At 41.6% G+C, this 24,018-nt stretch overlaps 2 protein-coding genes across 2 annotated transcripts in view; both read left to right on the top strand.

The window, feature by feature from the left end:
* LOC137653738 (E3 ubiquitin-protein ligase TTC3-like) overlaps positions 1-18,383 on the top strand; it is a 250,667-nt gene extending 232,284 nt beyond the window's left edge. The window contains exons 31-38 of the mRNA XM_068387356.1: positions 1,164-1,298; positions 1,662-1,818; positions 4,294-4,419; positions 10,704-10,932; positions 11,461-11,552; positions 16,977-17,035; positions 17,223-17,327; positions 17,875-18,383. Coding sequence (XP_068243457.1) covers positions 1,164-1,298; positions 1,662-1,818; positions 4,294-4,419; positions 10,704-10,932; positions 11,461-11,552; positions 16,977-17,035; positions 17,223-17,327; positions 17,875-18,277 — 1,306 coding nt within the window. The 3' untranslated portion in view covers positions 18,278-18,383. The remainder of the gene's footprint in view (positions 1-1,163; positions 1,299-1,661; positions 1,819-4,293; positions 4,420-10,703; positions 10,933-11,460; positions 11,553-16,976; positions 17,036-17,222; positions 17,328-17,874) is intronic.
* A 1,476-nt stretch (positions 18,384-19,859) lies between these two features.
* LOC137653742 (uncharacterized) overlaps positions 19,860-24,018 on the top strand; it is a 132,825-nt gene continuing 128,666 nt past the window's right edge. The window contains exon 1 of the mRNA XM_068387365.1: positions 19,860-21,294. The gene's annotated coding sequence lies outside the window, so the exon portion shown is untranslated. The remainder of the gene's footprint in view (positions 21,295-24,018) is intronic.

Genomic DNA, 24,018 nt, shown 5'->3' with positions numbered 1-24,018 from the left:
GCAATAGTATGCTGCACCTCACATAAGAATAAGAGCCTTCTCTTTTCATTTTCATTGGGATGCACAGTAACATCCCTCTTATTTTCATTCATCAGGGTTGCAGCATTATGTATCCATCATGTCCATCCTGCATAATGAAGGCATAGATTAGTACCTGTATCTCAGATATTCTCTATAATGGATCCTACAAGTCCCAGTAACGTGTTGTCCTGCTTAAACTTTAACGCAAAAATAAGACTACAATTAGTATAAGGAACTAATAGAAAGTCTTACAAAACAAAGAGATCCCGAGGAAGCGACACCAAAAGACCGCATACACACCCGTAGTGAGCGTCAACAAAGCGTCTGAGATAAAACCCAACAAGGTTATTGAATGAACGTGTGATGCTACCTAGAAATCCCAAACAGACCAATATAATACTCAAATTGGGAGCATGGATCTCCAGAATGCCTGACATCTTCAAAGCACAAAAAAAAAAAAAAAAAAAAAAAAAAAACACAGAGCTACGAAAAACACGTCCGAACGTTCACGGGTGCTAACAAGGAATGTGGGAGAAGGTTAGGTAGTGGTGGTGGTGGTGGTGGTTGTGGGGGGGGGGGGGGGGGGGGGGGGTTTAGTAGCTGTAGTGAACGACACCTCGTAGTAATGGGGAATTTTGAGGAGGGAGAAGTTTAATTGGAAAGGGATCTCTGGTAGTGGTATCACTCGCCCCAGTTTTAATACCAACACCCTTTTAGGGGTGAGCGAGCTGGATATATTCCTAGCATTCAATGCAACTTTTTTCTCTGGTATATTTAGCAGTATTCATACCTTTGAAATGGTGCTTTAAGGAGTATTTCACAGAGCAACACAGGATGAGCCCAGAAAATGATTTGTGATGGTTACAATAATCACACCTTCCTCCCAATCTCGAATTTTCATGAATAAATTATCCCTAACACAAAAAGTTAGTAACTTTACTATAGTGTGCTTGCTTATGTAACAGCATATACACAGCAACCAATTTATTGCCTGTTGTTATTCAGTTAGTTATTCAAAATACTAATTCATATGGAATTGTAGAATAAAAAATTGGACCTTATATCATTACTAATGTTGGGTTTGTATAATAAAAGTTGGTTTATCTTTAAGAAATTAATGTTGAATGTATATAATCTTTCAGGAAAGTTAGTAAACAGTTGAGAGAGGAAGTGAGGAACCTCCAGGAGTCGCTCTCGAGTAGTTCTAGACGTGCCCACGAAGCAGAAGTGAAGTACCTTTGCATTAAGAAGGACCTTGCAGAGTCTCATCTTAACAGGTATATGTAATTCTTTTCCATTCAATTGTTTGTTTTCAACACTAATTACATTTTGTCCATGACAGTAGCTTCTGATTACAGCCATGCCTGCAAATTAGTGGATGACTTTTAAACTGCCAAATTTATGAGTAATGTATTTTAATTCATTGTAAGTTGCTTAGAGCTTAGCATTAACATGATTTCAATTCTTTTAACTGAAAAAACTTACAAGTACACATTACTTTGAGATAGCATCTAGAATATTATTTGGGTTTTCCATAAAAGTTAAATTTTATAACTTTTCCTATTTCTGTCATAGGCTGACCTTATAAGAGTTGAATATCTTGACTCATGTGATAAAACTAATACTTCTCCCCCCCTCAGGACCATTGAGCGACTTACTACTGAAGTTGTTCGCCTGAGGCAGTTACTGCAGCATGCATCAGAAGATTCTATCCCAGATCGTCCTACTCTTTCAAGATCAATAAAAGCTTGGGACGAGAGTATCAAAAGCCTGCAAGAAAGTAAAGCTGTGTTTTTGGTAAGATTATTTTGTATCCTCTGTGATTATTACATTATTTAGGAAAATTACATTCTATTCTTTAACTAATGTAGCGGTCAAGTTTGCTAAAGTTCATGACAACTAATTAGTATTTTAATCCCTTTGGTGCATTGGATGTATCTTTGCTCCCAGTTATTACAAATTTTTTGTCTTTTATTAGTAATGCATATGAGTATTTGAGAAAAAATATTTGACATATCAATGGAAAGGAAATTTATTCACCTATGCAATGGAAAATATTGGAAAAGTCTTGTATATTTAATAGTTTTTGTGCTTGGATGAGTTAAGGAAAAATGTCTCCAATAAGGGCTAAAGATTTTGATGTGTATGGTGCTCAAAGGATTAATAATGTTAATTGTAAACTTATCAATGGAAAGGAAATTTATTCACCTATGCAATGGAAAATATTGGAAAAGTCTTGTATATTTAATAGTTTTTGTGCTTGGATGAGTTAAGGAAAAATGTCTCCAATAAGGGCTAAAGATTTTGATGTGTATGGTGCTCAAAGGATTAATAATGTTAATTGTAAACTGATGTACAGTATCTTTAGATGTGTGTATCAGAATTTCTCCTTCATTCAACCTTATTAATCCCACTGTATAGCAAGGTAGGCTGCTCAAGTCAACTTTTCCATCTAAATTTATTTCTCTTCCTTGCATCTTCCTCCCCCAGTCACACTTCACCCATTTCCCTCTTCACCACATCCATCCATTTTATGTTGATTCCAATACGGAATCACCCTATATTCCTAAACAGGAGCCGAATCAGGCGTATCGTGCTCTGATCACAATTAATGACTCGCCAAACCCTGTTGTGTGTATAGGCCCCAGCTCGGCTGATTTGGCCCCATTCAAGGTTCTGACATCCTGTTCTGAAACTACTAATTTCTTTTTAAGATTATGAGCCTATTGGTCACTTGGACGGGTTGAGTGAACCTCTTCGCGTACAAGTTACAAGTAGGTGTTGCGCCATTAATGCAATTTTCCCACTGTCACAAAGTACAAGACCTATTTGATTTATCTTTCTAATCAGACTCGTGACACTTTAGACCTGTTTAATAATTGAGTCTCGGTTCTAGAGAATTTTCTCAAGTCTAGCAGATCCTCGAAACTACCCCCATTAGCACTTTATCGTCAGAGGAAGTTAAATGTTTTCTCTGAGACTCTCACAAGTCCTTTCCCGACTGATCCTGATGTTGCCAATCTTGTACCTAGTATACCAAGTGACAGGTTGGCTAACATTCCTTCTAATCTTTTTTGCATCTGAAATTCCTAATATGGAGGTTGCTGCCATGTCTGCCATCTAGGCCTGCTCCTGGTTAGGTCAGTGGTCAGGAGCAGTGTCCCGCTTTGTTGTGACAGAACCCGAAGAAAGGGGATTTCGTCAAGCAATTCGAAGATCTGCTTAGATCTGGAGCCAAAGCTCTGAAGTGTCTGCTCCACCAGGTAGTTTCCCTTTAAGGCAACAGTATCATTAAGAAGCATGATGCTGTTTCGGCGAGGTGCACCAAACGGCTGTCTCGCAGAGATGCCATGTTCCTGAGAAACTGCAACGTGGTAGATTTTCCAACCTGTTCCCAGCCTCAGCCACCTCCAAGGAATTCCTTCTTTAAATAGCCCTCCCAACAGAAATGTTTGTTACCTCCTATGGGCTCCAAGCAGCTTAGGAAGCAGGACCACTTGCCCACTTTTCTTCGGAGAGGTCACAGTTCTGAACGAAGGAGTCGCAGCTGTAGAGGCTCCTACTAGGGAGGGCAAGTCCCCCCCATTCACCACCAGTTGGGGGGGATGCCTACAAAGCCATTGAGACAGATGGCAGTTCTTCATGGCCAATCTTTGGATGGTTAAAGTTTTCCGTTCAGGATATCAAGTCCTGTTCATGGACTGTCCGTTCCCGTTAGCTCAGACCTACTTCCAGGGGAATTGTCCAAGATGTTGCTCAAGGGGGCCATAGTAGCAGTCTTAGTTACTCTCCAGGCTCCTTCAGCAACCTCTTCCTAGTAGAGAAGCTGAAAAGTTGACAGGGGCCTGGAGACCTGTCATAGACCTCTCCCTCATGAACCTGTTTGTTTTGCAAATAAAGTTTAAGTTCTTCAGGCCATCAGGAAGAACGACTTCCTGCTGACCATAGACCAATATTTGGTAGGATATCTCTTGCTGCAATTGTCTTACACCACAGAACGTGACCTAAATTCATTAAAATTTGCCCTAAATTTTTACCTTGTCATCTCTAAAGAATCATCTTATACTTGGAAGTTCACGTTAAGTCAGCATAATGATTTATCATCATGAATAGTTATAGGTCTTTGTGTTCTTATATTAAATTCAAAGCTGCTGTCAACACTATTCTAGGAGTTTATTGTCAGCTATCAATTCATATACAGTATTTGTAACCTTCTATTAGCCATATTTGGAAATTACCTGAATCTAATTGCATATTTCTTTACTTTCACAGGAGGAAGCAAAGAGACTCCTAAACATGGTAAACCAAGGACGCCCACTAAATGCTCTGCCACTGGGGGATTTAAGCATACCTGCTATACCAGATATCAACATAGCTCCACTTCTTATCATTGTCCCAGTAAGTTTATAGAATTTATTTACTTTTGTTGCCATAATAATGGTAGATTACTTCATCAAGGAAACATAAATTTTCTGTGTTGTTGTGACTTTTACCACCTCTGATTAAATTCACTTTCCTAACCACACTGCATGACTTTGCTCATCTGTAATACCTTGACATCATCTAGGCTTTGCCAATGCATGTGTCATTTTTAAAATCAATGTACTTTTTTATGATCAACTCTACAGAAAGAGAGGATCCATATAGGTCCCATTAATGCCTGTGTCATTTTTTAAAATCATTATTCAGAGACTAGTCATGTTTAATGTTTGCTTCGTGTGAATACCACATTCACGCAAATCTGATAAACTTATTGTTGTTCAAAGGACGTCCCCCTCCCATCAGGATTGTTATTCAAATGCCAAACGTATTTGTGCTGCGCGACTTTGAAACAATGTTTTATTTAAGAATGGGGTGGTGTGAATAGTTTTAAAACTATTTGCTCCCAACTTCAAGTTCAGTGACCAGGTTTATGATACACAAAGAACAAAGTGTTAGTAAAGTGGATTTAGATGAATGTCTTGTACATATTATGATAAGCTAAGCTACAACCCTAGTTGGAAAAGCACTATGCTATAAGCTAAAGGGCTCCAACAGGGAAGAATAGTCCTGTGAGAAAAGGAAACAAGGAAATAAATGAACTACAACAGAAGTAATGAACAAGTAGAATAAAATATTTTAGGAATAATAACAGCATTAAAATAATTTTTCATTATAGACTATAAAAACTTGAAAAAACAAGAGGAAGAGAAATAAGATAGAGTAGTGTACTTTCAAGGAAGAGAACTCTACCCCAAGACAGTGAAAGCCCATAGTACAGAGGCTATGGCACTACCCAAGACTAGAGATCAATGGTTTGATTTTGGAATGTCCATTTCCTAGAAGAGATGGTTACCATAACTTAAGAGTCTTCTACCCTTACTAAGAGGAAAGCAGCAACTGAACACTTAACAGTGCAGTAGTGTTACTCCTGAGTGAAGAAGAATTGTTTGGTAATCTGATAGTTATCAGGTGTATGAGGACAGAGGAAAATGTAGAAAAAATACTCCATACTATTCAGTATATGTATAGGAAAAGAAAATATGAGCTGAAACCAGAGAGAGGGATCCAATTTAGTACTGTCTGGCCAGTCAAAGGACCCAATAACTCTCTAGTGGTAGTATCTCAGTGGGTGGGTGGTACCCTGGTCAACCTAGGGAGGGCAAGTCTCCAAGCTAACCACCAGTATTGGGATGTGTATAATCTCGCGTAAGTAATACAGACTATTCAGGTAGTTGTTAACTTACGACCTATGCGACTTATGACTTCAACTTTACGACCATTTTTTCAGGGTGATGATGTCACAAGTTTATCGTAAATAGTACGCTAATAGGACAAATATTTCCTTGGAAATTATTATTTTCTTGTATAAAAATGGACTGATTTATCTTGGTAAATCTGTTTTTTTTATTGATAATACTGTATACAGTATCTATTTTCAGTAAAAACTACATTAAGAAAAGTTTTAATATCTGTCAAGTTCATATCATACGTCTGGTGACGTCATATTACCAGCGTAAAACGAGGGGGCAATACAGTGATTTTCTACCAAAAGGCTAATGATTAGCATTAGTATTTCCATTATCAAAACATCAAGTAACGATACAAAGTATTTTAGGGGTCTGTATCAGTTGTTATGAGTAATACATTGCGTAAATTTGACTCTACGCTAGTTTTGTTTAAGCTAAGATAATAGATCAATATTTATCTAAAGTACAGTAGGGTCCCGAATTATGCGAGAATTTGGTCGATCAATGGCCTCGTATAAATGGAAAATCGCGTATTTCGAACCACACATCTAACAGGAATAATTCCATTTGGGCCATGGCAACCAGCAACTTGCCTATTCAAACGTGTTTACTACCCATTTCCAATAATTTCTTTGTACTGTACTGTATTTCTTTATAATATCAAATTGTTTTTGTAAATAAATCAAACATTTAATATACTTTAAAGTTCTAATGACTTGAAAAATGGTTAAAATTACAACCAGGATGGGTGTAAACACCATATATTTCCGGATATAACACGACCCAAAATACAGACAAATTTTAATGTTTGTCATATCTATTGTATAAGACAACTGGTGAATAGCAAAACCATCACTCTATAGACTAGCTTTTGTTGTATGATTGAAAATCCAGAATTATCAAAATAAAGGCGATTTGATATCATGCGTTTCCTAAACACGCCAAAAAGCACAATAGGAAACGACAACCAATGTTTTGTTTACGTTTATCTCTAATCATAACGAAGAAACAGACGCATTTACACATCTGTGTATAGGTTAGTTTTTGCATCGACAGCAATCTTAATAAGTATTGATTATATGTTGATTTTGTTATTACCAATGTTCTACTTAATTTTTCTTAGAACCTCCAATTAAATGAAATGAATGCCATTTATATAATATTTTTCTTTATGACACCGCCTGGAACGGAAACCTTCCATATGTTTACGCTCCATCTTCGATCATAATAAACAAAAGAATGCATTAAACACACATGATCAAAGTGATAACGAATGATATTACAAACATTTAGTAAACATTATGTTATTACAAATATTTTATTTACCGTATCCATATAAATTCCTAAATTCGTAGCAAAGCTGGAAAACATATTTTTTCTTATGCGTTTAATCCATAATAGCAAACTGCCGCTAATGACAGAATGATAATTTACGATAATTCTAAACTGTTACAAAAGATAATTGTCCTTTCCATATCCAAAATACTTTCTCTAACTTCAGTTATAGGTCAACTTGTACCCACCTCAATTATGGAACCATATGCAAAAAAGGTAAAAGAAGAAGAAAGTACTAGGCCTATTTTTAAAGTCATCGAACAATTAGGTTACCGCTATTACGTTCGGTGAAAGAGAGAGAGAGAGAGAGAGAGAGGGGGTTTAAATGTACTAAACAATAAATATGATAGATTATAACACATTGGTGCTTATGTAATACTAACTGTATAGATGGTTTGAATAAGTTAACAGATGGTGTAAACAATTCTTTGTTAACGTATTCGTTGTCCATATTCGTGAGAGCGGCAGCTAAACATCAGCTGATGTGATCACAGCCAAAAGTAAAACAAAAAGAAGTCAGCAATACTCAATTTTTAAAACACTCCCAAAATTTAAAAACATAAGTACATGTTTTATTATAGCACAATTGACTATTTAAAGAGTAAAAATTATCCGGAATAGAATTGTATTTCCTAAAAAACAGTAGTTTGCTGATGAAATCGGATACCGTATTTTAAGCTATGATTGAAATGGATGCTTACACGGTATAATTTTTTCGTTTTGTATTTAATTGACACTTTAAGAAAACCGATTTTGGTTTCATCATCTATTTGTAAGTATTGTATAACACGAGAGAGAGAGTAATCGAATGCCGTGTTTTTGTTTCGTGTACCTCCTGAAGCGAGGAATTGATCACCACAACTAACAATATTCATGTTAATTTCATTCTTATACTCAGGTTGCCATATGTGAACTAAGGTTTTATTTCTTACGGGGAGAGAGAGAGAGAGAGAGAGAGAGAGAGAGAGAGAGAGAGAGAGATAGAGAGAGAGAGAGAGAGATTGATTTCTGGCATCAAATCTCTCTCTCTCTCTCTCTCTCTCTCTCTCTCTCTAGAGATTTTTATTTTACTGTCTACTCTACAAAACCAATCTTTGCAAATCAAATGTATGCTGTTTAAAATATGACAAAATATTGCCGACTCGTTACCGAAGTTTAGGCTATTCACTGCCGATAAACGATCCCAGTCTACTCGTGAAAACCTTGAACGCCCGGAGGGAAAAATAAGGCTTTTATATACAGTATACTGTACTAAACAAAAATTATGCTTTAATATACCATCATTAACACTACCATTACAATTATCGTAAGGTTGGAGAAGGATAAAGATTGCCGAGAACATAACCACAATTCTGTTTACATTTTGTCAGCTGGACTCGCACAGTTAACAGTTGATTTCATTGTTGATGTGGAATTTTATCCTTAAATAGGCTATTCATTATGAAATTATGTTAAGGTGTAATATTAATATTGTTTTGTAACATTTATTATAAACCACCATATTTAGGGTTACCAATTTATAGATTTGATACATTTTGTAGTGCTTGACTCGCAGACTTTGAACAGCTTCGCAGATACAGAAAATTTATTTTTTAAAAATAGCGATCGCAGAAAAGGGGAATCGTATAATTCGAACACCCATAATTCGGGACCCTACTGTATGCTAATAGGGCAAATATTTTCTTAGAAATAATATATTTTCTTTTACATTAAGAAAATTAAATACTTTTGCTTGGTAAGTTAGTATTTTCTTTAATTTCTTGCAAGAAAATAAAAGGGTTTTAAATATTTTGCAAGTCATTCTTTGTCGAGTTCACGTCACATGTCTTGTGACGTCATAATTCTGGCGGAAGGCAAGCTGGCAAACTGAGTGGTTTCCATTCGGAGTGTTACCGAGTAATCTTATGACAGTAATACCATCATCAAAACATCGAGTAACGATATCAAATATTTTAGTGGTCTGTATCAGGAGTTATGAGAATAGTACTACTGTACTTGCCGTAAATTTAAGAAAAGAAGTCTGAAGGTGTCATATTTCTGGTAAGTGGCAAATCAAGTGATTTCCTTTAAATGCGTTAATAATACTGTATTCCCCTAATTGAAACATTGAGGAAGTGATACAAAGAATTTTTAATAATATCTAAGGAAATGTGAACACTTAAATGAATTTAGAAATCAAAACACACACACACACACAAACAGAGAGAGAGAGAGAGAGAGAGTGTGTGTGATACTAATAATAAGTGCTATAAATGAACTGTTTGGAAACTATGATATTGTATAATATATTGATGCTGATGTAATATTCATTATGAACATACTTCAAATAAGAACATTACATAAGCAACACTAAGTGCGCATAATTGCAATACGGTGGTGTGACTTTGAGATCAACTGATGTTGTAAAACAAAAGTATTTGTTGATTATTGAAGGCTCCTGATGTTGAAAAATAGAATATAAACATGCTTTAATAACCCATAATTAAACACAATAATTTCTAATGAAATATGAAGGCTTATTTTTTTTAACTAAAATTTAGTTACTGTATGAAGCTTTAAAAATTAACAAGCCGTACGCACGCACACATGCGCACAAAGAAAGAGGGAGAAAGAGAGAACATATTTGCATGATAACTAATAATAATGCCTATAAACAAACTATATGAAAACTAAGATATCCTGTAACATACTGGTGCTTATGTAATATTCATCATGAATACAATCCAAATGAATTAAGAAATATAAACATTACGCCATTCGTTTGTGTGCATTATCTCAATACTGTAGTGGGACCTTCAGATCAGCAGCACAGCTGATCACAACCAAAGGTAAACAAAAAAGTTGCTAATTGTTGATTGTTAAAATTTTTTCAAAATTGAAAATAGAATACAATAGAGCATATGATATCCTATGGAACATAAAAATTAAATACTGTAATGATATACAGCAAGAAAATATTGATAAAATATGACTTAGATTATTGACGAATCATGAAGCAGCGTAATAAATCTACGGATTTTTGAGGCGTCTCTTAGTCCCTATCTTGGTCGTAAGTCCTCGCCTACCCGTACTGTATACCCAGTCTTGCCACAACATTGGCAGACACAACCTTGGATATTTTCCATCACACTTTATTTTCTATTATAATTTTATTGTTTATTGAAAATTATTTTATTGTTGAAAATTATTAAAATAATGAGTTGTTACATTTATTTATTTTTTTTTTGGGCAAAATTTGACACATTCCAAGCCTCTCCCCAGATTTTTGGATCATGGCTCCCCAGAAAAACTTGTCATAAAAGTAATTCGCAAAAACAGGACGACTGTATTGTATAGGAGATTTATTAATTTTTCTTATATATTTTTCAGTTTCTTGCTCTCTTTATTCTGTTAGTTAGATTACGAAGCGTCAACATAAGTATGTTAACATATGACATTATTGCACAATGTAAAAATTTACCCCTGACCAAAAGTCATGACCCCAACAGCAATTTTGTCTCGGCCTGGATCTCCAGGGGGTTAATGGTTTTGTATTAAAAGAAATTAAATCTAATACAGTATATTTTTAGGCTAAAGTGATTAATAATTTATAATGATAGAAAATTGTAATTATTCCAGAATGCCAAAAAGCAAATGGTTCAACCGTGTGCTTTTGACTATGCCAGTAGTCCTCCAGCACATCTCACATCCTCTCCTCTAGAACAACAAATGGGGCCCCTAACATTACCTGCTCCACCTGGGTTTGAGGCTCAAAAGCCTTTAGGATTGCCTAAGACTCCTCCAGCATTTAGTGGTGGAGCTATTCCGAAAGGTGGCATTGTTTCCAGTCCCAAATCGGTTGTGACAGGTAAGCTGCAAAATTGGCTGATACAGTAATATTACTCTAATGATGAAGTTAACCTGCAATTGTCATTAGCAGTCATTTTTTGTCTGTCTTTATCCTAATATTTTTGCTGTTTAGAATAAAAAAAGGGGGTTATAATTTCTGTAGAGATTGGAAATTGCAATGCCAACTCAATGCTTTGGACTCGTGTTTACACAACCTCTTGTTAAAATTATTTTTTATGTTTGTTAAGATGGAGTTAGCTTTATAATACAGTATTCAGTATACTTGCAGTTTTCACAAGTACAGTATTAGAGTGCCACACAAGAAAAGGTTAACATTATTATACAGAAGGAGATATATATATATATATATATATATATATATATATATATATATATATATATATATATATATATATATATATATATATATATATATATAAAATGCAGTACCAGTTTTTCTCTTGCTCTCTTAGAAGGCATGATTTTTTAATATTTTAGTAATGTTATTTTTTTCCCTGGTCATATTTTCTTTCTCTATTCTTACCAGCAACATATGCAGGAGCCACCCAAAAATATCCAGACTCACACAAGTTATTGATGGGAAAACTACCAAGGGAAAGCACTGAAATGGATATAAAGGTAAATACGATGCTACATAGCTTTTCCCCTATATGGTATATAGAATTTTTTTTTAACAATGCTACAATCCAAGAGTATTCTTCATGGGTAATGTTAATTTCTTTAAGAAATGTTAGAGAAGTGTGGTTATATTTGCATTTTTTGGAGATGGGGTTGCATTTTTTACAATTAATCCAAGAACAGCCTTTTAAGAAGGAAGTATTTCATAAACATGAAAAAAAGGTGTCTTGTATTGATTAAAAGCGGTTGCAATTGGAAATATATTTTCTTGAGATGACGGAAGTCTTTTGTCTTTAAGGTAATATTAGTATTTGCTAAGCTACATCCCTAGTTGGAAAAGCAGGATGCATAAGCCCAAGGGCTCCAGTGAGGGAAGGAAATAAGGAAACCAATAGAAAATTGTGCCCGAGTGCTCCCTCAAACAAGAGAACTCTGTGAAGAAGCATTTTTCAGTTATTTCAATGTTGTCAGGTGTATGAGGAAAGAGGAGAATGGTTAAATAATAGACTGGGATATTTGGTGTCTATGTAGACAAAGGAAAAATGAGCCATAGCCAGAGAGGAATCCAATGTATTACTATCTGGCCAGTAAAAGGACCCAACAACTAGCTGTAGTATCTCAACAAATGGCTTGTGCCTAGGCCAACCTACTACCTCGCAAATATATTAGGCCAAAAAATTATAACTGCACATAACATAACAGTAATGCTCATTACTAATTATTCTAACAATTAGGAAGCACATTTAATTACAACAATCATTACGACAGATTCTGCATAGCCCAATATCATGTTTTACTTTTTAGGCTAGAATTTTTACCTTATGAATTTTACACCCCATCTTCAATTTGTGTAATTTCCTGAAAAATACCATAACAGTATTTTGTAACCATTATAAACTAATGTTTTTCCTTTGGTCACTGGAAAGTCAAATGCATCCTATGTTTCGGTATAGTTCTCACTTTTAGATAACTCCAAGACCTGCATCACTCGTCCAGCCATAATCAAAAGTACAAATCACAACTGTGTTCAGGAAAAGTATTAATGTATGTTAAACCATAAGAATATTGCAATTTACAGTTAATCCTTCTGGTTCTCGTGAAACAAGTCACCAAGAGTTTTACTCTTATGACAGAGAGTCTTCGGACTCTCGTCGCGAGGAGTGTTCACGCGCTCGCACGACCAACTTGGCGCTCGTGACCATCAAGAGTTTTACTCTTATGACAGAGTCTTCTGACTCTCGTCACGCAAAGTGTTCGCGCGCGCAATTAGCGCTACGCGTGAGACCATCATCATCATCAAGAGTTTTACTCTTATGACAGAGCCTTCCGACTCTCTTCACACAAAGTGTTCGCGCGCATGCGAAATTAGCGCTACGTGAGCGAAATTAGCGCTAGGCGCGCGACCATCGCCATCAAGAGGTTTACTCTTATGACAGGCAGTCTTCCAACTCTCGTCATGCAAAGTGTTCGCACGCGCGCGACCATCGTCATCAAGAGTTTTACTCTTATGACAGAGAGTCTTCCAACTCCCATCAATGGTCTCCTACTTCGTCGTTACCTCCAGACAATCCGACTTCTTTCGCTCTTCCCCTTTCGATAAGAAAAATGCAAGGGGTAAGATAAAAGGTTTGTCTGCTACTCGCGTCTCCACTTCACCTGTAATAACACGCGAGTAATTAGTGCAGCCTGAGTATTCTTCAGAAGAGCCTCCGCCGAAGGACTTAGAGTCCTCCTATTTAAGGGCTCTAAAAACTATGTGTAATATCTCAGGCTTCGGCGATTTGCATCTGTCTCCTCGACCTCTTGACGCTCTAGCCTTAGACAGGCAATGTCGTCCTCCACCGAACTTCCCTGGTCTGTTCACACTGCAGATCGTCTGAGGAAGGTCTCGCAGGCGGTCTCAGGAGAAACATATTCCCTGAAGTCTCAGGGATCCCATAAACTTTTTCAATTCCCGTTTATTAGGCAAAAGCGCTTTTACAAGGTCAGAGACGCCAACCCTTCTCCTCTGACCTTGGATCCCCTCATGGCAAGGCTCACACCTGGCTGCTCCTCGGAGAGACTATTCTTCCAGTCTTTCTCAGCCACAGAAGCCTCGGCAATGGAAGCGGCTTTAATGTCCCTTCTGGAGGCTTTACCGTGGTTTGACATGTGATCTGGTACAGTCGGCTACCTCGTGAGTCACGAGGACCTGTCATACCAGGACTCCATGCAGTCCCTACAGGAAGTCTTAGCTGCTGGGGCCAAGACAATGGACTTCCTAAACACTACAACAGCGACCATGTGGGGCAATAGGGTTCTCAAGAGGGAATCAGTAGTTTCCAGACTTCATAGGTGGCGGACTTCCTTTTGTACCTCGGAGGAAAAGCTCCTTTCAGTCTCGGCGATTAAGGGCTATCGCTCAGCCTTAAGCCTTGTCTGGAGACTGAGAGGGGTTGACCTTTCCGCCTCGGAAGATATCGCCTTGTTGATTAAAGGTTTTGAGCGATCATGCCCCCCAGTTGAGATTAGACCACCTCCTTGAGACATGTCTTTGGTCTTACATTCCTTGAAGGGTCTGCCCCATGAGCCCTTAAATAGGGACTCAGACTACTTTCTAACCCTTAAGACCGTCTTCCTCGTAGCTCTGGCCTCGGCTAAACAGGTCAGTGAGCTACATGGTGTCTTACAACGTCACCCATTCTAGGGGATGGGGGGAAGTCTCTCTCAACTTCGTACCAGGCTTTGTGGCTAAGACTCAGAATCTTTCATCTGCCGATGAGAGATTTCGAGAATGTCAGATTTCCAGCCTCAATAAGGTAACACAGGATACAGACCCATTATTATTGTGCCCAGTCAGGGCGCTAAGGAAATACCTGAAGCGCACCAGACCTTTCAGACCACATCTCCGTCAACTCTTCCTTAGTACCAACAAGGTAGAATCTCTCGCGACACCATCTCTTTCTGCCTCAAGAAAGTTATTGCGAGGGCTATTCACGGAGACCCAGAGGCAGCACAACCCAAAGGTTATCAAGTTAGGGAAGTGGCTGCCTCACTGGCATTTAAGAGAAATTTCTGTCTCCCAAGTCTTAAAGAGCTGGGGTCTGGAAACGCCAATCTACATTCAGCGTTCACTATTTGAGCGACGTGACACATAGGTCTCAGACACCTTTTCTTTAGGGCCTATTGTGGCAGGTCAACAGGTGCTGTAGCTACCTTACACCCTTTCAGGGGACAGTAGCCATTGGTTGAGGATACTGTGTTACACAAGGTTTTAAGAAGGACATACATCTATCTTCGTTTCCTTCTCCCTCCCATCTAGGGATCCTAGTCTGTAGCCAGTTTTAGCTGGACTCGCCAATGGAAATAAGGTATACTCGTGGTCATGAAGTTTCCCCCTTTCAAGGTAGGATTCTAAGTTTCCCCCTTTCAAGGTAGGAGGAATCCTAAGTATAAACGGGTCCGAGTCGAATGTTCTTGACCCACTTCATCCTGAAACATTTGTTTCCATGAAGCCACAAGCCTTCAGTTGTGCTAAGATTATGGGGATCTACAAAGAAAGATTTACAGGAGATGTTTTCTTCAAGAGTGTCTAGTCTGAGGACTATCTTCTCTATGAATAGGGCCTATGAATAGGGAACTCCTCGGCTACCCTAGCCTCAGGACTAGATCTCCTACAGTAAAGAATGAGGGTTTGTATCAGTGTAGGAACAAATGCCAAACATATAACAGAGTTTGGATTTTTCCTAACATACAAACCCGAATTCTTTACTCAAATATTCCCTCCATCACGGGCTCCTAGAATAGTCCAAGCTAGAATCCGATTGAAGGTAAACAGTAGGTACCAACCGCCAGTCCCCAACCGCTAACAGGTGGATAACTACCTGCCAGGTCATTAACCCTTTTACCCCCAAAGGACGTACTGGTACGTTTCACAAAACTCATCCCTTTACCCCCATGGACGTACTGGTACGTCCTTGCAAAATACTGCTATTTACATTTTTTTTTTTTTTTGCATATTTTTGATCAGGCATTTTCCAAGAGAATGAGACCAACCTGACCTCTCTATGATGAAAATTAAGGCTGTTAGAGCAATTAAAAAAAAATATACAGCAAAATGTGCTTAAAAAAAAATAACCCCTGGGGGTTAAGGGTTGGAAAGTTCCTTATAGCCTGGGGGTAAAAGGGATAACGACCTTGTTAATGGTGTTTTTCTGCCATATGTTCCAGCTCGCGCTAGAATATCTCCTATAGTAAAGAATTCGGGTTTGTATGTTAGGAAAAATACAAACTCTGTTATAAGTTTGTCATCTGTGTACTCTCCAGATGTTCATATTTCTTCTCTCTAAAAGTTCAATTTCATCGACCCTTAAACTAAGTAAGTTCCAGGTTTCTTTCCTTTCAATACTTACGCCTCTTATAAAGTAATGAGATAATCGGGCAGTAAATGATAAGCCATAGATCCCTTGTCTTTCAGTTTTAAGTCAAAACAAAGAGTTTACATGTACAGTATATGTACATTGTGAGTATAGAAATAGAGAAGTTTCTATGAACCTCCCCGATATTCATATTGCTGGCTCCCATACTGATAGAGTACAGTCACCAGTGAATGAACGAGATAGGTCATTTACAGTTTTAAGATAAAATAAAGGCGATACAGTAATAATAAACTATAATCTTATGTAGTCTAGATTGTGACAAACTCGAAGTATTTCTAAATACATTTTGAAATACCAAACTCCAGATTGTTCTAATTGTATATTTATATAATTCCAACACAATGTAACTATAATTTCAAGAAAAATTCAAACCACGTTGCCTTTTTTGTTTCATTTGTTTGATGTCGGCTACCCCCAAAATTGGGGGAAGTGCCTTGGTATATGTATGTATGTACATTGCCAGCAGCCACTATATGACCTAAAGCCCAGCAGACTGAAAACACAAAGGATCAGTGACATGCACAAGCCATCGGTGATGGCCTTCACCTGCTAGATTGTCTCATTACCCTACTAGAGGTATAAGGCTATTGAAAGATAAAGGGAATTTTTGGGGGATAAATGCCGATAGAACCGATCCTCCATAGAAGCAATATGAACATCACGGGAGGTTCATAGTAATACAGTAATGCTCTAGCCAATTGCAACCACTTTTTTTTTTTTTTTTTTTTTATGATGTGCAGGTTGGTAAGTGAGGAATGTTCACTTGGGAGAATAAATTAGTTTTATTAGATGATTGAACTTTCACCTAACAAGCACACCTAATAGAAAATTAGCACAAGTAATACAGAATGTTTTTGTACGTGTAATTTATAAGATTCTTTATATTTATTTACAAAAGGTTACTTTTCAAGCATTGACCTTTTTAAGAATCAAGATATAAAGGGCGACTAAACAGGGTTTCAGAAAAATTGATCTCGGTATAAAATTTCTTTTTGTATTCTTCTAGAATTTAACAACTAGCAGTTCCGTTCGACCACAACCTAGGCAGCCTACAAACGGAAAAGGGTAAGTGGAAAAATTGATTTTTCTCTGATTTAAATGAATATAAACAATCTAGACCAGAATAGGATATTGAAGTAATATTACTGTATTTTATTTTAGATTATGATGCAATTATTTCTTGCTCTTTCTCTCTGGACAACATGAGTCTGAAATATAAGTCATGAGAATCACAGTCTTATGTATTTTTCAGAGGAGCTCAGTCTGTTGCCACAACTGCTTTAGTAAAAGAAGACACAGCTGCTTACAAAAGACTGATTAAAGTTTGCAAAAAACGCCTAGGAAAGGAATATCCATCGTAAGTTTACCTTTAAAGTTTTAAGAATCCGCAGTTACTGTATGTGAAACTCATAGAATGTAATGGAATTTATATATTTGCATCTAGATGTGTGACTGACTTACTACTTTCTCTAGCATAAAGTCGCCGATACAATTGTATCGTTGATCTTTAATTTCTCTTCTTCCTTTATGATTATAAAGCTCACAAATGCCAATGGGGGAAACAAGAGTACTGGCAGCCCAAAATTTGTAAATTTTGTTATTAAGCAGTTTGTCTGTCAAGCCCTTTAGCGTAACATACTTTATCTTGAGTAGCATGACTCACGACCCATAGCTTTGAATTTTTGGTTGGAGAATGTCATATTTCATGTTTCCAATAGATTTTTGTGATGAAAACTTTTATTTTATTCTTAGTGCACTTGATCCAGCACACAACCATTTTCTGACCTGGGTACCTACCTGTATTGAATTTTTCTTGAAAAAAAATTCCAGGGAAAGATATTTATTTCATTATCCCTTATACTGTACTGTATATACATTGTTTCATATATTATATTTCATTTCAGACCCGACATATGCAGTGCTTTGCATGAGGTTAGGATGAAGAACAGTAACAATCTTTCTGGAATGAGTGTTGATCATATAATTGATAGCGTTAAACAGAGACTTAGAGGTCAACGGCCTGCTTCAGGGCAGGCTACTGTTGCCCCATGGGCAGGAATTACCCAGGGTATGGGAGGAAAGTCATCTGTACTGGAATGGCAAGGTCTTCCAAGTGGGGAAATTCCACCAGAAGAACAGTGTTCTATATGCCTTGATGCCTTGAATTCAAGTCCAACATTACAGTTACAGTGTCAGCATGTATTCCATGAAAAATGTATTTGTAGTTGGCTTAAACGTCAATCCAATTGTCCCAATTGCCGCACCTATGCATTAATGGATGATGAGTATCCTTCCCTTAAACATTAGTAAACTTAATAGCATTTTTTTATACTACGATAAGCAGGTTTATGTGCTTGATATTGGTTGGTACATATTGTACTGAAAGCTTTGATAAAAATGTACCTTAACCAATTTTCAGTTTCTTGGTCATTATTGCCCAGCTTATAAGATTTCATGGATTCCTTGAAGTCACCTTGTGTTTACATCCAAGTATCTTGGATATTCAACAGTATGTGCCCATTGGTAAGGTTTAGCATCCTTTTAGTTATGGATTTCTTTAAAGGTAGAAAATGAAATGAAGGTGAATATTTACCTAGAAGCTTTGGATATTAATATATGTAGGTATTTTTTCTGAATGTTTAAATTTGTTATTTTAAAGTTGGTAATAGTGTACCACCATTTACCTTTTAAAATAGCAAGTAAACACTAATTATAAGTTCATTGTACAGTATGCAGCAAAACTGGTGATACCTTTTTATTTTTGCTTCGGACAAGCGATGTTCGTAAGTTGCCACTTGGCATCAAGTCTCATATTTCACTGCAAACGTGTATGTATGAGACAACGTTGGTCACTTATTATGGATAATTTTATCGTTGAAAGATGCTAAATTGGTAATAATACTAAAATTATATTTCAAAGGAAAAATTAAATGTTAGCATAGCACGAATTCCTTTATCAATGTAACTCTGCCAGAGTCAGTGAGACTAGTCTTTGAGCTGTCTGTCTGGATAGAAGTATTCAAAATGGAAAAAGAGGCTGTCTAGATGGAGAACTGTTTAAGCGGAGCCCTATAGTCTAATGATAACAATGTATGCATTTGTGATATGATTTCAAAGTTATTACTTATTTTTTGCTTTTGATATTTTCTGTATAAAACAATTTTGTTCCGTAACTGAAATACAAACCACGCTATTTACATGAGGTAATTACTTCGGCGTAGCTGAATGACGAGCCATAAAGTTTTAACGAGGGTTTCCTACCCCACCCCACCGCTAGTTAGCGGGGGGTAGGGAGGGGTAGCTAGCTACCCTTCCCCCCCTCACATACCGGTGAATAGCTCACTTTAATTTTGGCTCGGAGAGACGACAGACCTGTCTGCGCTCTCCTCTCTTTTGACTGCCATAATTTTGTTTGCTTTCTCTCTTCAGTGTGTGTATGGAGTTGGCCTCTATTACTCATCATGCGTACGTGGCCTGGACTTTCTGGCCGCCCTTGTGGTACCTTTATGTCGGCCGTGGACACGGATCCTCACTCCTTATGCCCTCAGTGTAGGGGCCAACGGTGTGATAGGTCTAACGTGTGTATTGAATGTAGGGAGTGGTCTACCTCCCAGTGGGAGGGGTTTGCCCGGCGACGTAAGAAGAAGGGTAAAAGGGATCTGTCTCCTTCGGAGGTTTCTCGGAAGAGAGAAAATCCCAAGACTTCTTCCGCCGCCCTTTCCTCCTCCGAAGCTCCCACTCGAGCGGCCTCTTCCGAGAGGCCGGCGAGTGGTAGTGTAGACCGTAATGCTATTAACTGATCCCGGGGTGAGGGAGAGGTCGTTGCCTCCCATAGCGAGGCGGCTACACCCCCCCCCCCCCCCCCGGGGGGGAGGTATTTGTATCTAATAATGATCTTTTTCAGCTTTGGGCTTCCTTGGGGCTGCAGGGTTCGCCCTCCAAGGAAGCTCTGTTTGGCATGATCAAACGGGCTGTGGCCGTCGAACAATCGCCAACTTCAGCGGAGATAGATCCTCTGTCTGTGGTTGACGTTGTTGTGTCGGAAATATCCCGTGGGTCTGGCCAAACGCCCGTTCCTGTGGCTGAGGTAGCGGAAGGCTCTGAGTCCCCCTCTGAACATCCTTCGAGGGAGGAGCTTAGTCCCACGGTCTCTCCTGCCGGTGATACTCCCTCTCGGGGGAGTTCACTTACAGAGACTCCTCTTCGGAGGCCCATCGATGGTCAGCCTGCTGATCCCACGGTCCCTCGTGGGCATATAAGGCGGAAGGCTCGCCCTCCCCTTTGCCGTAGAGCCCTTCCTTCCCCCTTCAAAGGAGTTAAGAGGCGCCTCTTCAGCTCGTCGTCACCAGTCCTCTGCGGAGGAGACGACTCGCCGTTCTCCTGTCCTGCCAGCTACCAACCTAGACCTCTCCGGGGATCGTTCGTGATCCCCTTCGGAGGATGGTCGTCCTTCGGGACACTGTGACCTGTCGCCCAGACCATCTATCTCTGGAGATCCTGATGAGTTTAACGCGCCACCTGACACTGCCACTGTGCAGTCTCCGGGCCCTTCGGGGCTGCAGGGACTTGAGCACGAAACTGCGCCTCTCGCCCCTAAGTGCCAGGCACCGCCTGCCGATGTTCCTGCTGATCCTGACTAAGCGCCTCGGCGCTCACCCTTAGGCGTTTGCGCCCCCGTTCCGGTTACGTGCCAGGGACCCCCTGTGCGCCCACGCCCTTCGGCGCCCCGTCGCCCTCCAGCAGTTCCTGAAGTAGCAAGCAAGCGCCCACCTGCACATACGCGCCCTGCTCCTGATATAGCGCCGCCGCGCTCACCTGTGCACACGCGGCCAGTTCCTGAGACAGCGCCTGTGCATACGCGTCCACCGGTGCCCCAGTGGCCACCTGCGCCCACGCGCCCTCCAGCTCCTCGGCGCCCCCCAGTTCCTGTTTCATTGCGCGCGGTCCAGGAGGTTTCTGAGTTGGCGCACAGGCGTCCACAGTTTCCTGCGGACTCGTCGCGCCCATCGGGGGAAAGACGCGACACGCACCCACGCTCTGTCCCAGCACCAGCGCCCACACCAATGCGCCCGCGCATTGCTTTGGACCCATCGCGCCCATCTAGGGATACGCACGACACGCGCTCGCGCGCAGTTCCAGCTCCTGCGCCCACGCGCTCACCAACGCGATCACGCGTCGCTACAGCTCAGCTCGTCGCCCAAGAGGCTCCCAAGTTAGCGCACACACGCTCACGGCCGCCTCTAGGCTCTCCCTCTAGACCGCACGAGCTTGTATCGCTCCCTGTTCCTGCTACACGCTCCGTTCCTGTATTTAAGACAACTAAGGTTGCCCCTCATCAAACTCCAGAGCGCCCTCGTCCTACGGCGTGCCCCGCGCGGCTGCCGCAGCAGCGCACTCCGGTGCGACCGCATCCCAATGTGCGCCATGCGCGCCCATAATCGCCAGCGCGCCCACAGGCGAGTATGCCGGTCTTACCTGACCAGCGCCAACTATCTCGCCACCAGGTTGCTCGCGACCCTGCTCCAGCGCTAACGCGCCCTCAGCCGGTTATTCCGGACATACGCTCAGGCGCCCCCGTTACCTCGCGCCCTTCGGGGCCGCGCCAGGTTACTGCACGCCTGCGTGTTTGGCCTCCTCCTGCTCCAGCTCCTGATCGCCGCACGCCTACGCCATCGCCTACGTGCTCTTGCGACCATGATCCCGCTCCAGCTGCTGCGCGACCACGCGCCCGTGCTGTCGCCAGCGCGCCATCGCTCCTGATCACCCTCCATCGCCCCCGCGGGTGCACGCGTGCGCGTTAAAAGTATCGCGCCATCCATTCGCGCGCGACCCTGAACAGGGCCCGATGTACGAGCCCCAGCGCGATCGCCGCCAGGTGGACCCTTCCTCGTCGCGTTCCCCTCCCCGCAAGCGCAGACCAGCGCACTCGCCAGAAGGGGAGCGCTCTCCGGACAGGTCTAGGGGTTCTTTTTCAGCCCTGCAGGCGAACCCTCATTTGTCGACTCCTCCTAGGGATCTCTCGATCCCCTTCCCTCCAGAGGGGGTGTCCGACAGCGCGACTGTCAGACAACAGCCCTGGTTCGGCACCCTAGTCAGAGCCTTTGTGCAGGCGATCAAGCCGGCCCTCTCTGATTCGGGTCACGAACCAGCGGCAGCTTCCTCCCCCTGAAGAGGAAGAGAGGAGTCTCTCCTGTGGATCCTCCTCTGAGGCCTATTCTGTCCCCGCACAGATCCTTACGCAAGGCTCCTACTCCCCCTCAGACCTTCTCGCCCTCCCCTGCGGAGGAGGATTACCCCTCCTCCGGAGAGTCGGGTGAGCAGGAATACTCCACCATCGCACCAATGGGGGAGGTTCCTCCTCTCCCCGAGAGGTCTTCTCGTCCAGAGGTGGAGAAGGACCTTCCTCCTTCGCTTCTCGAGTCCTGTATCCCGCCCAGGAGGGAGCCTAAGGACTCTAGACGATTCCCAAATCGTCAGCTAGGATCAGGCAGGAACCGTCTAGAGCCGTCGAGGATGTCCACGTGTCCCCCCAGGAAGAGCCACTGGGGACGGGAGACTTCGCTGCAAGTCCTTCGGGAGGAGAGCACCAGGAGTCAGAACACACGTTCTGGCAAGTCCTGACCCTCATGAGGAACCTTAATGGGATCCCAGACCCTGAGGTCCCACCTCGTGAAGGGAAGGACACTGTCCTGGACCGCGTCTACGGCACTCAGAAACCCTCTAGGGCCAGTGCAGCTTTGCCCTGGTCTCAAGGGATGAAGAGTGCCAGCTCTCTGAGCTTTCCTCCTCCAGCAGATCGAGTGCCGGTAATAACCTCCTCCCTCCTCCTCGAGTCCATCAGAAGAGGTATTTCGAGATCCTCGAGGAGTCTTCTCTGAGTCTTCCCTTGCACCACTCCGTGGAAGAACTCACAGGGGGAGTCCCTCTCAGCCACTGAGATCCTGAGCCAGGAGAAGGTCACCAAGTGCGCCATGCAGGCGACTTCGTGGCTCGACATCTGGCTGAGGTCTCTGGGCATCCTGGTGCGGTCCGAGGACCTCTCCAAAGAAAGCACCAGGAAGGCGCTGGAAACCTTTCTTCTCTCGGGCACACGGACCATTGAGTTTCTGTCCCACCAAGTCTCGAGCTTGTGGGCCAACACGATCCTCAAGCATCGGGATGCTGTGGCCGAGAGGTTCCATCATAAGGTACCCAGTGCGGAGTCTAGCAAGCTCAGACACTCTTCCGTTCTCGGTAAGAGTCTGTTTGAGCCTAAGGACGTGGAGCTCACTGCCGAGAGGTGGAGGAAATCCAACCAGTATTCCTTCATCCATAGGGCCCTGACATCGAGGCCTTACAAACCTCCAGCAGTCCAGCAGCCCCGTCCTGCTAAGGACGCAAAGAAGACGACCGTCGCAGCGAAGCCCAAGGTGTCTAAACCCTTTCCTGCCAAGAGCAGGAGGGGCAAGAAGTCCTCCTGGGGAGGCAAAAACCCTAGAGGTTCCAGCCGAGGCCGGAAGCGCTAGGGTTGGCAATCCCCCTGCATGTCCACCAGTGGGGGGATGCCTTCAGAGTTGTGCGACAAGGTGGCAGCATGGATGCCTGGACAATCTCCGTGATCTCTCTAGGTTATCGCGTCCCGTTCACAGCCTCTCTACCTCCCCTGACAGCGAACCCAGTGTCATTGAGCTCTTTTGCCATGGGATCGGCAAAAGGGCAGGCCCTCCGGGCCGAAGTCCAGACCATGTTGGAGAAGGACACTCTCCAGGAGGTCGTAAACGGGTCCCCAGGCTTTTACTGTCGACTCTTTCTTGTGAGAAAGGCGTCTGGAGGCTGGAGACCAGTCATCAACCTCTCGACCCTGAACGGGTTTGTCAAGCAGACTCCGTTCAGAATGGAGACGGCAGACACGGTCAGACTTGCAGTGAGGCCGCGAGACTTCATGTGCACACTGGACCTGAAGGACGTGTACTTCCAGATCCCAATCCATCCGTCTTCAAGGAAGTACGTGAGATTCTGCCTACACAACAAGATCTACCAGTTCAAGGTGCAGTGTTTCGGTCTCTCCA

Source organism: Palaemon carinicauda, chromosome 14 (genome assembly GCF_036898095.1).
Source record: "Palaemon carinicauda isolate YSFRI2023 chromosome 14, ASM3689809v2, whole genome shotgun sequence".
In the NCBI taxonomy this organism is placed as follows: domain Eukaryota; kingdom Metazoa; phylum Arthropoda; class Malacostraca; order Decapoda; family Palaemonidae; genus Palaemon; species Palaemon carinicauda.
This window is presented reverse-complemented; position numbering and strand designations above follow the sequence as displayed.